Source organism: Phycodurus eques, chromosome 1 (genome assembly GCF_024500275.1).
Source record: "Phycodurus eques isolate BA_2022a chromosome 1, UOR_Pequ_1.1, whole genome shotgun sequence".
Lineage (NCBI taxonomy): Eukaryota > Metazoa > Chordata > Actinopteri > Syngnathiformes > Syngnathidae > Phycodurus > Phycodurus eques.
Genome location: NC_084525.1, coordinates 22,738,582 through 22,752,682, shown reverse-complemented (window position 1 = coordinate 22,752,682; position 14,101 = coordinate 22,738,582). Strand labels below are relative to the sequence as shown.

Below are 14,101 nucleotides of genomic sequence, written 5' to 3'. Positions count from 1 at the left end.
GTGGCATCTTGGGGCTAAGGAACTATGCTGAAGTGAGTTGAGGAGTTTCATTTGGACAAATGCAGTGCTTTGCCACCAACTTGTGGCATCTACAGGCAATTCTAAACTTTTCAATTAGTCGCTGATTAGATCGACTAACAGATCAATCATTCAGTAATTTCAGTGAATAAAGCAAACAAGGTTTCTGTAAGCTTTGTGGGGCACATCTGAAATGGTGGCAGGTGTGTGTGGACTCCTGTTTAAGAAGAGTTTGAATGTGATTGGTTATTTCTGAACACACACCCAGATATAAGGGGGTGTGCACACTTCTGCAATCCTATTATTTCAGTTGTTAAAAAGATGGGAGTTTGTATTTTTCAAAGTGTTAGCAAGAGCGGAATGTAAATAAAATGTCAAATTCAATTGAGTTGTAGAGGTTAGAGAGATCACAATGGTGGAAAACGTTTGGAAATGATTTATCTGCATCGCATTTTTGTAATATCACAAAAACATTTGAACAGGGAGGGGTGTGCAGACATTTTAGATCCACGGCAGCATTGTTCCTGTTTTTGTAATCTCTGCCTGGTGAGCTTATTGTGCTGTTTAACAAAATAGTATAAGACAATTTCTTGCGCCCGAATTTGCCATAATTGTTATTTGACAAAGATTTTATTTATAGTTGGTAATTTTATAAATATTTTCTTTATGATTGTTTTCGTAAATATCTGCATTTGTACATTCATGTTTGATTAATGTCATGTAAAGTAATGTTAATCAGTACTTGGGTATGGTTTTGCATTTTTTACTTTGTTATTCTGACTCGAATAATTATTCGGTGGACTACTTTTTACTTTTACTTGAGTCGTATTGTAAAGTAACAGTACTCTTACTTGAGTACAATTTTTGGCTGCTCTCCCCCACTCTGTGTTGTCGCCGTCGTGTTACTCATCTTTGATTCGGTTGGTTTCCTTTAGCGCGCAGTCATTCATCCTTGAGGCAACATAATGCCGCACGGCTCCGCGGACTGAGGAAGAGTTCACGTGTCCAAGAAAGTTAAGAGATTTGCTCAACAGCTATTTTCAACAAACTGGTTAATAGTGGGTAAAAAAATACCAGATGACGTGGGGGGAAAAACCTATAGAGTACTGATTTGTGCAAAAGAAAAGAAAAAAAGAAAAGAAAAAAAAATAGAAACGGACCACGTTTGGATGTACGGCGTTTCCGCCCGACGGCAACAATCTTCATAAAATAGTTAAACTACGGCAATCTAGCCGCTGCGCCGTGATCTTTACATGCTCCCATACAGCGCAGTGTCATTGTCTCCCCTGGCCACGCCCACCTCCTCTGTACTCCGTGTTGTTCCTCCAGTCGGACAAGTCGATCTCTGCTGTGCCCGCCATCACCAGCTCCAGCTCCCTGGCATCAAACACTGACACAGACCGTGCATCCACCACCTGCTCATGCGCAAAAATGCAAAATGGGACTTAGTTGTGCATGAGCACAAGACGGTTTCATTCAAACGAACATCCTCTTACCTCATAAAAGCCTCTGACCAGGCTTTCCGTCTGCTGCACAACACCACGCTCGATCCTCCACTTCACCATCCGTTCGATGTACTCCTTCTTGTTTTTCTCCGTCACGGGGATGTTGGCTCCACCAGTCTTCAGCTCCCGCTCTGTTATCTGCAGTGACACAAGACAGTTCATATGACCCTTCTGGACTCCACCTTCGTTGCAGTCCAGCTGTGTTTGATTATACTGATTGGACTTGATTAGGAAAGCCACACACCTGTCTAGAAAAGACCTTACAGCTCACAGTGCACGTCAGAGCAAATGAGAATCATGAGGTCAAAGGAACTGCCTGAAGAGCTCAGAGACAGAATCGTGGCAAGGCACAGATCTATCTGGCCAAGGTTACAAAAAACATTCTGCTGCACTTCAGGTTCCTAAGAGCACAGTGGCCTCCATAATCCTAAAATGGAAGACGTTCGGGACGATCAGAACCCTTCCTAGAGCTGGCCGTGCGGCCAAACTGAGCAATCGGGGTGGGGGAGAAGAGCCTTGGTGAGAGAGGTCAAGAAGAACCCAAAGATCACTGTGGCTGAGCTCCAGAGATGCAGTCGGGAGATGGGAGAAAGTTCTAGAAAGTCAACCATCACTGCCCGACGGAAGCCTCTCCTCAGTGCAAGACACATGAAAGCCCGCATGGAGTTTGCTACAAAAAACAAAACAAAACAAAAAAAAAACACCTGAAGGACTCCAAGATGGTGAGACAGAAGATTCTCTGGTCTGATGAGACCAAGATAGAACTTTTTGTCCTTAGTTCTATGAGGTATGTGTGGAGAAAACCAGGCACTGGTCATTTCCTGTCTTACACAGGCCCAACACTGAAGCATGGTGGTGGCCGCATCATGCTGTGGAGGTGTTTTTTCAGGTGCAGGGACAGGATGACTGGTTGCAATCGAAGGAAAGATGAATGCAGCCAAGTACAGGGATATCCTGGAGAAATTAATTCTCCACTGTACTCAGGACCTCAGACTGGGCCGAAGCGTCACCTACCAACAAGAAAATGACTGCACACAGCTAAAATAACGAAGGAGTGGCTTCAGAACAACTCCGTGACTGTTCTTGAATGGCCATCCAGAGCCCTGACTTAAACCCAATTGAACATCTCTGGAGAGACCTTAAAATGGCTGTCCACCAACGTTCTCAAAAGGGTGCTTCTACTAAATACTGAGCAAAGGGTCTGGATACTTATGGCTGTGTGATATTTCAGTTTTTCTTTTTGAATAAATCTGCAAAAATTTCAACAATTACGTTTTGTTTTCTGTCAATATGGGGTGCTGTATGTACATCAATGAGGGGGGGGGAAATGAACTTAAATAATTTTAGCAAATGGCTGCAATATTACAAAGAGTGAAACATTTTAGGGGGTCTGAATACTTTCCCTACCCACTGTACATTCGGGTGGCTGGAGACAGAACGAGCTCCGATGTCACCACTGGAAAACAAACCCTCACATGAGATTGAGAAAACAGGGTAAATGGCTTTGCAAGATGATTTTAGCCTTCTTCTCTACCACCGTAGTTTGAATGAGTGATGTCTCAGTCGAAAAGAAGTTACGTCAGTAAAAATGCTTCGAGGCGAGACGAAACGCTGGCCAAAATGAAAATTCAAAAATAGAGGCGAAGGAAATTCCAAGTTAGTTAACAGGATCATTGAGGGAATGGCTAATTGATTGATGGCACTAATCCAACCAATGCTCTTTTTAACTGTATTTCAGAACTTTCTCCAGCCTAACCGAGACAAAACTGAAGTTTTAGTCATCGCTCCTGTGGCCCAGCGAGAGGACATTTTCATTTAGTTGCAAGCGCTGTCTTCAAATTCCTCCTCACTGCTGAAAACCTTGGCCATTATTTTAGACTCTGACCTCACTTTTATACCACACATTTAAAATACAGCAGTGCCTTAAGATAGGAGTGACCCGACTTATGAGTTTTTCAAGCTGTCATTCGGACGGGCTTTTGCGTAGACTTGCGAGTGCAAACTTGGGATACAACCGCTGTACTGTGGCCGTGACTCGACTCACTTCACAATAAGCAACAGTTTGGCAGAAAGTGAACAACTCTTCAAAAAAGAGACTTTAACCAGTTTCATGCCACTTCCAGTTGACAATTACTAAAACAATGTGTTTTTAAAACAACCAAACAATTTAGCCTTAATAATTTGCCCGCTAGCTTTATGCTAACACATAACTGAAAATGTTAACGCAATAGATATTTGAACTCAAACAGTGGTGCGACACATGTAGACAGACGATGCTCACAGGCATATATTCTTTATCCTCTGCGAAAACCGGCTAATAGTATTGGCAGCTTATTCAATCACTAAGAGTAGTGTTGACTCCTCTTTGTTTGTTTGGATGGCAGTGTTATACTGCTCCGCAGTGGCCAAGTAAGGCACTCCAGAAGGAGCAGCACAATTAATTGAATGAATGGTCTGGAACCCTGCGATTGGCTGGCAACCAGTTCAGGGTGTACCCCGCCTCCTGCCCGCTGATAGCTGGGATAGGCTCCAGCCCTCCCCCGACCCTTGTAAGGATAAGCGGCTCATAAAATGGATGGATGGATGGCTGGATGGATGGATGGATGGATGGGTCTGGAACCCTCTCATCGTTCACTGTTGCTTTTACCCTATGAACCCTCGCAGGCCCTGAGGTCCTCCAGCTCCTCCTACACTCAGGACGCACACTCACGGCGAGGCATCTTTTCAGTTTTACAACCCTCGTCTGTGAAACAGCCTGCCAGAACACCTCAGGGCTGCAGAGAACGTTTATGTGTTAAAGACCACCTTTGTAAGTTAGCTTTTAACTCATATTTCATTATTATACTTACCTATTTTAACTTTTATTTCATTGTCATTTATTGCATTTTATCTTTGTTGTTTTTATAGTTTGACGTATGTGTGATGTATGCTTTCAATCATTTGTTTTGACTGATTTTATTGTTTTGTATTTTTTAAGGACAAACTTGGATTCTGACCTGTCCAAACACTTCTTCATTGACAGTGAAGGTGAGGTCCAGCATGTCCTCAATGTCGTTGTCCTTCATCCACTGAAGGGACTGATGAAACTCCTCATCCAGATACTCCAGGTCGCTCAGATCGCATGGACTACACACAACAAAACAATAGACGTTTGTGCAGGATGTTGAGTTGCGTGCTTGCATGATTCCCGCATACATACATGCGCAGTAATCCTTTATAGAAGGGTCTGGTGAAGAAGGCATCCAGAAGGTACTGGTGGATCAGAGCCAAGCCCAGGATGCGACCACTGAAGCGAAACCTGAAAGTAGACATACAGGCCAGGGAATGCATGAATCTGTTTTACAAAACCTAAAAACAAATACCAATGTCATGACCAACATTAAAACACAGTAGCATAATAAGCTGCAAAATCAATCAAGAAGGCGGCGACGTAGATGGTATGTAGAACCAAGGGGCACGCTGAGTACGTCAACACAGCATGTGACTAAAACGGACCAATCACGAGAGATGATCTCGGCGGTGTTCTACGCGCAACCAACAATTTTTGCCGTGTGCACGTCAAGCTACGCAGAGGGGCCAATTCGTCGGTCACGTGATGCAATGCGGGCGTTGTCGGGCGCACGAGTGCGGGAGTATAAAGAGGCCTTAATGCGCACCATTGATTTTTGACTTTTTTGGTGGGAAAAAAATTTGCATTATACACGAGAAATTACGGTATATGAAATAATTTTTAGCTTTCAGGCGCTTTGGGCGTGTTGCTGAATGCTCTGAAAAGTCCGCAGCGTGGAACTTTTAGCTGTCAATCAAATATGTGCCTTCTCTCCCAGCTTCTTTCTAGCGAGGCATATGCTCTCACGGGCCACAGAGAGGCAATTTTCCCATCCTGTATTTTCCCATCCTGTGGGGGTACACAGCAGAGACACTGTAGCCCAAATAACACATAACACATTCACAACACTTCGGGGAAGATGTATATGTAGTATTTGATGGCTAACTGCATGCTGTAGTGGTAGAAATGGGCCAAGTTATTATCAATAAAGAAGCGGCAATTGCGCCAACTGGCCACTGCATGGAATAGAGGCGCTTTGTGTTTATATAGTGTGGGAGGGCTGACTCATGCTGGGTGCCTTGGTTACATCATCTGGGTTACGTTTTATGCCTAGATCAGACTACAGGATTTTAGCCCTAGATCAGACTACAGGATTTTAGCCCTGACATCGGCCCGATTGGCTATCGCGGGCGATATTTTGTCAGGAACGACGAAACTTCTTGTAGTGTGACATAATCCACGACCAACAATTTGGCCTTACGATAGCCTACGACCCCAAAATGAAAAGTTTAGCACGTTTGATTTTTTTGGGTATCTTCCGTGTAGTGTGACATACCAACGACAACTCTCCGACAGCACTCCTTGACGTCGATCGATAGGATTGTGTATTCTGACAGGCGCTTCACCTCCCGTGCTTGCCGTTATCAACATACTTGGTCGCTGTTGTCAACATTTATTTGCACGCGCAAACCAAAGTTTACCAAAGCTTTAAAGCATGATTGACAGAACGCCATATTGTTTACATACAAACATTAGTGCTAGCACTAGCTTGCTAGGCTACATAAAATATTTAATTTAAACATATTTAATTTAGAAAAAGAAACACGAAACTAACTTTACTGGGTCTTTAAAGATTAAATGCAAATGTGTGTGCGACTTGGCCATCAGAGGGCAGTATAATACAGTCATGCAGACACAAATGAAGAAGAGTTTCACAACTACTTGTAAGTGACTCAGTGAACTGGAGTAATACTCGCAGTCTGAGAGATGGACATTGTGTGTAATCTCACCACTCATGGTGATTGTCCACAAAGGCCGACATGGGGCTGATCTGGACTGTGTATGTGTCATTGGCAGAATATTCAAAGAGACCATAGTAAGGATTGAACAGTTCTCTTGAGACCAGGAAGAAGAATTCTCGGGAAGGTCCACTATAGTCCAACCTGCAAAAAAAGCACATCTTTTAAAATCTTCTGACTGCTTTTTTAAGGCGCCGATTAATTTATTTTTCTATTTTGTGTGTCATTCATTTTTGCAAATAGGGTTCAGCAATCATGAATCAAAAACTGCAAAAATGTGTGACTGATTATTTTGATTTTAAATCTTGTATAAAAAATGCCATATTTTCTGCAATCAAAACTACAAAATGGAAAATGGCCAGACAGAGTTCCTCACACATCATTGTACAACGATTGAAAGAAGAATAAAAAATAATGTTGTTGAAGTTATTTGCCCCAAGTCTACAAGACCACCAATGCACCCATGTCTAGTAGTCCTTCCCATCCATCCATTTTCTGAGCTGCTTCTCCTCACTAGGGTCACGGGCGTGCTGGAGCCTATCCCAGCTATCATCGGGCAGGAGGCGGGGTACACCCTGAACTGGTTGCCAGCCAATCGCAGGGCACATACAAACAACCAACCATTCGCACTCACATTCACACCTACGGGCAATTTAGAGACTTGTCTACTAGCCCATGAGTTGAAAACAACTGTGCTATCAGACAGACAAGCAGCAATGAGAGCAAACGCCGACTGCAACGGACAATCAAAACTGCTGAAAGGATTGTCGGTACCCCCCTACCCACCATTGAGGACTTGCACGCTGCCAGAACTAAGACAAGGGCGTGCAAAATCCTCTCGGACCGTCCGCACCCCGGTCACCGGCTCTTCCAGCTCCTTCCCTCAGGTAGGCGCTACCGATCAACGCAAACTAGAACTAGTAGACATTCCAACAGCTTCTTCCCTCTTGCGATCAACTTCTTAAACACCTAACCTATAATTCCATTACAATAAGATGGCAATTTTTTGACTTGAATTCGTTGTCACATTTCTGTGGGGCCAATTATGTATTACTCGTGCACTCACTGTAGTTGTCTCGCCATGCTGCACTATTTGCATATACTGGCCACTCATGCCAGAGTAGCATCTGCTCCATTTGCACACTGATTGAGGAGTATCTGTAACATTTGCACAACCGACATTGTCCCAGATGATCGCACTACTCGTCACTTTAAACCGCATACACTCCTTGAAGTCTCAGCGCCCTTTGCACAATGGTCATTGCACCGGACTATTGCAATATTAGTCGTTCGAACTGCTCTAAGTGCTAGAGGACTCTGCATCTTTTTGCACAATTGTTTTTTGTCAATGTCTTGATGTCTCCAAAGTGTTCTGTAAATTGACTGTCTGTTGTACTAGAGCGGCTCCAACTACCGGAGACAAATTCCTTGTGTGTTGTGGACATACTTGGCAAATAAAGATGATTCTGATTCTGATTCTGATATCTTCCGCATCAGATGTAACAAATGAAGTCGATTACAATTACGCTTCAAACATGTATTTCCTTGATTTAATATAGCTCAGAGTTCATGGGTTCAAATTTGGGCTCTGGCCTTCCTGTGTGGAGTTCACATGTTCTTCCCGTGCCTGTGTGGGTTTTTCTCTGGGTACTCTGGTTTCCTCCCACATGGTAGGTTCATTGAAGACTAAATTGTCTGTAGTTGTGAATGTAAGTGTGAATGGTTGTTTGTTTTGATGTGCCCTGCGATTGCCTGGCAAGCAGTTCAGGGTGTACCCCGCCTCTCACACAAAGGCAGCTGGGATAGGCTCCAGCACACCTGTGACCCGAGTGGGGATAAGCGGTACAGAAAATCGATGAATGGGTAATATGGCTGATGGATCGCAGTCTAGGTCTGGAGTAACTGTCACGGCTAACAAGCTAATGTATCTTTACTTTTATATTTACCCTTTACTATCAAACGTCTGGGTTACGTAAACACAACCAATTAAATATGAAAAACAAATTCAGAGTACTGTGGCATGTTTTTCCGTTTTGTCTTTTTAACCTGACCACAAATTGAAATTTGAAAAATCTAAACAAAATACAAAAAAACCAACAATGAGTCACCTTTTCATCTTTTGATTTTTGATTGCCAATTGAAATTGGAAAGAACGAACGAAACACGCATTTGTTACAATATGCTTGTCGGCGCCACGCTGCTACTTACTCACCCCTCCTCGCCTACAAAGCTGACATACAGCTTGCTGCGCTGTAGATCTTTGCGGGAGTAGCAAGTAATCTGATTGAAGGCATCTTCCAGCAGGTGGTCACGGCGGATGAGTAACCTGACGTGCATACAAGTCTTGTGAATTATGCACACACACACACACACACACACACACTCACTACTCACTCACTCATTCACTAACTCACTCACTCGCACCACCCACTTGAGCTTTGCTGGTCCTTGGCCGTAACCTTTGGTCTCCAGCTTTCTGTAGAAGTTGCGTAGTTTGGCTTCAAAGTCTCTCTTATAGGGTGCTGGAGCTCTGGCATTTGCTCTCTGAGTACCTACAAAACAGAAAAGAAGCTTCTTCGTGACTTCTTGGACTTGTTTATTCACTGCATCTTTTTTATTCTGAGATTACAACTTGGAAATGATTTGGTTGCAGTACCAAGTGGCTTGTACTATGGAGTTTTGTATGGCAACATGATCACCTTCCCTGATTGTATTGTATTTTACTGTATTGTATTGTATTGTATTGTTTTGGTGTGCACCAGAAGAATTGGAACAAAGATGCTAATCCCATTATTTTTCTGTACACTGAAAACATTTGGGTTTGACATCAAACGTTGAATATGAGACGAGCTCAACAGTCCAGGTTTGGTAAATTGCGGGTACACTCACTCTAACAGCACGCACAAGGTATAAAAGTGGTGAAGATTGCTGTATTTAAAAGAGGAATTTGAGGTTTAGGAAGCTCTGATGGTTTTCACCAAGGAAAATTCCGGAGAGCACCACAAGCACAAAATGAAGTATACGGTGATGGAATTGGAAGTGATAATGGAAGAAGAAAACAAACACATTACTGAGTTACAGAAAATCAATTGCTGCAATAATTTTGAGAAAGCCACCACATAAAATCCATGTTTGGTTTGACTGAACTTGTCCAGAGTGCGTGACATTGCCACAATGGAAATTGTATGTACCCATCCTAGGTGTTTTAAATGCAATTGATACGCATTTAAAACCTGCGACAGCCCAGCCTGTATACAGCTCTGGAAGAGGCCGGCACAGATTACCACAGTGCGCTGAAATGGCCCAGATGCACGGAAATGCAGTTGAAAGGAGTTGTCATAGGCAACATGGCATGACCCCTTCTTGTGACTGCCTCCAAGTCAGTCCTTATCTTGCAGAAACTCCAAAATTTCAGTGTTCAAGAGCGGATATGTCAGGATAATGGAAAGATGCAAAATGAGCCAGCGCAACTCGTCTCAGGTTTTATAAATCACATTGTGTGTGCTAGATTAAGCCTCAAGTATTTACTGCTCTCACAAGCAAAATGGACAGTGCGGCATTTTAGCGCATTTGACAGACCCAATCCTGGGTGTGCCAGATTAGTAGATCAGCTTCCATATCTGTTTATGAGCGGAATCAAGTTTGCATCCACTTTTCCTGCACAAGCCTTTCGTAATTCAGGCCTTTAGTCACCTATTTAGCATGTAAAATGCATTTTCTATAGGGTCTATGTCTGGAGATTGACTATGCTTTTCTCCTTTATGGCCCTGATGAACTCTTGTCAGTTTTTTTTAGCCAGTGAGTATCTTGTCAGTTTGGTTGCATCGTTCTTTAACTTCTCAGACAAAATGTTTCTATAGACTTAGGAGTTCATGTTGCAGCTGTCAGCTTGTTGTTCATCAATGAAGATTAAGGAGTTCGTCCCAGAAGAAGCCATCACATTACCTCCACTGAGCTTTCGTAAAGCCTTATCACTTTGGAGAAGGTCAATCCTTTATGGTTGTTTGGAGGTCTTTCTTTATGACTCTCAAAACGTTGACTCTCATCTCATTTTACAACTGTTACTTCCCGACTGGTTTCTTTCCACAGGACATTCCAAAAGGTTGTATAAGCTATGTTCAATATCTGTGCCATGGGACTGACTGATTCAACAATTGCTTGTTTTTCACACATTGACAGCTCTCAAGTGTTCATGTTAGTTACACTTCAACGTAGTCTTCTGAAATGTTGATCTCTTGTCTCATATTCATCTTTTGACAAAGTAATCGTAAACCAGACTGGACAGCGCTAGCATTGCTGCGAATGTTAGTAGTACTGTAAGTGTTGCGTGTGGTACTTGTGTAAACCACTTGATACACTAAAATGCTGACATATATTTTTTTTTACATGAAGACATAATGTTACCGGGTGAGTTTTGTGGGGAGGAGACAGGAGAGCCTCGAGGTGACTGGCAGTAGCTGGGGTATAGTAAGGCATGAGGAGGCACATAGGACATGACTTCCTCCTCAAATAGACTGCAGAGTAGAGAAAAACAGTAAACCAACAAGCAGACAGACATGGATTACATTGAATAAGGGCTCACCTTAGCAAAATAACAAGGTCGGCGTCTCCTGACAGCCGCGCCAATCCTGATGCTCCATCTGTACGTATCAGCTGGACCTTCTCCCTGTTGTCATGAAAACATGAAAATACACTGCATGAACAAACATCTTTGGGCTTTCCCATTGAATCTCGACAGACATTGTAGACCATTGATTACCAACCACTGTGCCGCAGAACATTAGTGTAGCGTGAGAAATCATCAGGTGTGCTGCTGAAAGAAATTATCCAATTGTACGTAATTGTTTAGAAAATGGCAGCACGGTGGGTGACTGGTTAGCACATCTGCCTCACAGTTCTGAGAACTGGAGTTCAAATCCCGGCCTGTGTGGAGTTTGCATGGTCTGCCTGTGCCTGCGTGGGTTTTCTCCAGGTACTCCGGTTTCCTCACACATCCCAAAAACATGCATGGTAGGTTAATTGGCGACTCTAAATTGCCCATAGGTGTGAATGTGAGTGCAAATGGTTGGTTGTTTATATGTGTTTATAAGCTGGGATAGGCTCCAGCACGCCCGCCACCCTAGTGAGGATAAGCGGTACAGAAAATCCATGGATGGATATTTAGAAAATTATACATTTGCTACAAATAGTGTATCTTTGGTCATCTATTCATGCCAGCAACCATTTCGTGAAAGGCAGAAGAATTTAATGTTTTTTACTAGATCGAATAAGGTACATAATTAAACTTTTGGGTAACACTGTTTTAGACAATAGCATGCATCCAACTTTGTGCAAAGACCTTTTCTGATGCAGCATGACAGTGCCCCAGTATACCAAGCAAGATACATAAAAGCATGCTTGGATGCATTTGATGTGACCGTAAACCTCAAGCCCAGCCAACACTCAGGCCTGGTACGCAAAGATTTTTCCACTTTTAAAAGATTTTTTTTTCAAGATTTTTGGTCATCATGTTTGTGGTGTGCTTCGAGAATCTCAACACAGCAGACCACACACAGCAAGATTCTGTTTGTAGCAGTGATCTCGAAGTCTCGCGTGATCTCACAAAACCGAAGAAGAAACACTTCTGGATACGCGCCGATGTCATGTTCCGTTCCACGTCAACATTCACAGCGTCACATCTCGGGAGAAGTTGATTTTCCCCCATTCACATGAAGACTTTTGGTTGTAAATATTTAACATGTTCATTAGTTAAGATTGTCGACCCCAACCTGTTTCGGACCCTAAAATGGGGACAAATCCACTCCTAACCACACCTCAGACCTAAGGACTATTTTATAGGCTAATCTTATAAGACTCAAGATTGTCTGGCGTTCCATGTGGTTGGTCGGGAAGGGGCAATATCGGCACAAAAACAGGCCGATTTTCTAAGTGTTTTACTAGAACAAAGACGGTGAGCTAGACCGTGTTTTACTTACTTGTGTTGAGCAAACATTTTGTTTGTACCGTGAATAAGTGTATTCTGTTTAGTATGACCACCCTGTTGGTTTTCACTGTGCATTAGGGATAGGAATGACAGCTCTTTTCACTGTATTGAATCACTAATATCAGTTTATTTGTAAAGATATGCTGAAAAGATTGGTTTTTGGTTCAGCGTAAGATCTGAGATGCACATTCACTCGAACACGTGCATTTACTGAGAGACTGTGTCACCATGCAGCTCTCCAAGTAGTCCTAGAGAGGAAGGCTCCACAATGGGGCACAAATAACCCATACAAACGCCCAAAATAATTGACAAGTCTACCTTTACGAAATAGACAGAGCATTTTTATTTGATGGGGCGGGGGCATCCCCTAGCAATCCCTCCCTGTGTGGCCACCAGAAACAGCCAATGGATCTACCTACTAACCTACCGACCTATTTATACTGGTTCATAAACAGTAAACTTCCTCACTTACATTGACTACACTTACTACACAGTGTTGGTTCACCTGAGTGAATGGTTCCGGTGGAAATCTGGCTGCCTCTCCTGTAAAATTTCAAAGATGTTGGGTTGCCGGAGAAAAGCCACAATCTTGTCATTGTACGCTACAGGAGGACAAAAATGTGCAAAACAAGTCAGTACAAACACCTTTTTAAATTGTTAATCATGCCACCTGCATGCATACTGACCTACTGGCACAGCATCTGCACCCTGGCCCCTGCTGGCAGATGTGAAGGTGCTCGAGGGCCTCGGCAAGATGGGTGGCCCGGCATGACGGGACTCTTCGCCCATCTGCAGAGTGGGTTAGTTTCAGCTTGGTCTTAACTCTTATATACTGTTTATTTACCATGCACAGATAGTATATTGCGTGTCAATTTTGACTCAACCGTGATCCTTCAAAAACAAACAGGTGCATGTTTTTGTGGGAACCTGTGCAAATGTGGTGGTGGGTGGTAGTCCTCCCATTTTCCTTCATTTAACACACACTGGTAAATCTAAAATCCACTTTGTATACAAAGATCAAATTTGACACAGAATAGCCTCAGTGTAAAACTTTGTAGCACCTGTACAAAAATAATGACATTTTAACATATTGTCATGTTGGTGTATGATGGGTCACTTTAGGAAAAGTCATCAAATGTCAATGTGAAAGAATGACATGTAGGGTATTTTTGTTATTGCTCTCAAATGTCTAAAAAAGGTCAAAAGTGACCCAAACTGTATGTCAGGCTGTGTGGAACGGTGAGCGGCTGGTTAGCACATCTGCCTCACAGTTCTGAGGACCGGGGTTCAAATCCTGGTCCCGCCTTTGCGGAGTTTGCATGTTCTCCCCGTACCTTCGTGGGTTTTCTCCGGGTGCTCCGGTTTCCTCCCACATCCCAAAAACATGCATGGTAAGTTGATTGAAGACCCTAAATTGCCCTTTAGTGTGAATGTGTGTGCAAATGGTTGTTTGTTTATATGTGCCCTGCAATTGGCCGGCAACCAGTTCAGAGTGTACCCCACCTCTCACCCGAAGATAGCTGGGATAGGCTCCAGCATGCCCGCGACCCTTGTGAGGATAAAGCGGTACAGAAGAAGGATATATGTATGTATGTCAGGGTTCATAAAGTGCTCTGAAAAGGTACTTTGATCATGTAAGCATTATGATTAAAACGACACATACACATTTTCAAAGGCCATTTCTGAACAATACATTTTCTTTATTGTTCCTAACTATTACTTTTTGTAACTACATTTCTAACCACAC

The 14,101-nt window shown here is 43.0% G+C and overlaps 1 protein-coding gene across 4 annotated transcripts in view; it reads right to left on the bottom strand.

Annotated features, from left to right (window-relative positions):
- The window catches only part of hecw2b (HECT, C2 and WW domain containing E3 ubiquitin protein ligase 2b), a 42,013-nt gene that overhangs the window by 2,900 nt on the left and 25,012 nt on the right, over positions 1–14,101 (bottom strand). For 3 of the 4 annotated variants that reach the window (XM_061683155.1, XM_061683164.1, XM_061683173.1), the window contains 11 exons: positions 13,041–13,143; positions 12,860–12,956; positions 10,954–11,037; positions 10,776–10,885; positions 8,803–8,923; positions 8,584–8,697; positions 6,363–6,515; positions 4,723–4,821; positions 4,520–4,649; positions 1,515–1,661; positions 1,319–1,433 (listed from right to left, as the gene is read on the bottom strand). In XM_061683155.1, coding sequence (XP_061539139.1) covers positions 1,319–1,433; positions 1,515–1,661; positions 4,520–4,649; positions 4,723–4,821; positions 6,363–6,515; positions 8,584–8,697; positions 8,803–8,923; positions 10,776–10,885; positions 10,954–11,037; positions 12,860–12,956; positions 13,041–13,143 — 1,273 coding nt within the window. Of the gene's footprint in view, positions 1–1,318; positions 1,434–1,514; positions 1,662–4,519; positions 4,650–4,722; positions 4,822–6,362; positions 6,516–8,579; positions 8,698–8,802; positions 8,924–10,775; positions 10,886–10,953; positions 11,038–12,859; positions 12,957–13,040; positions 13,144–14,101 lie in introns of those variants that run through there. The other variant, XM_061683183.1, reaches the window with a different exon arrangement.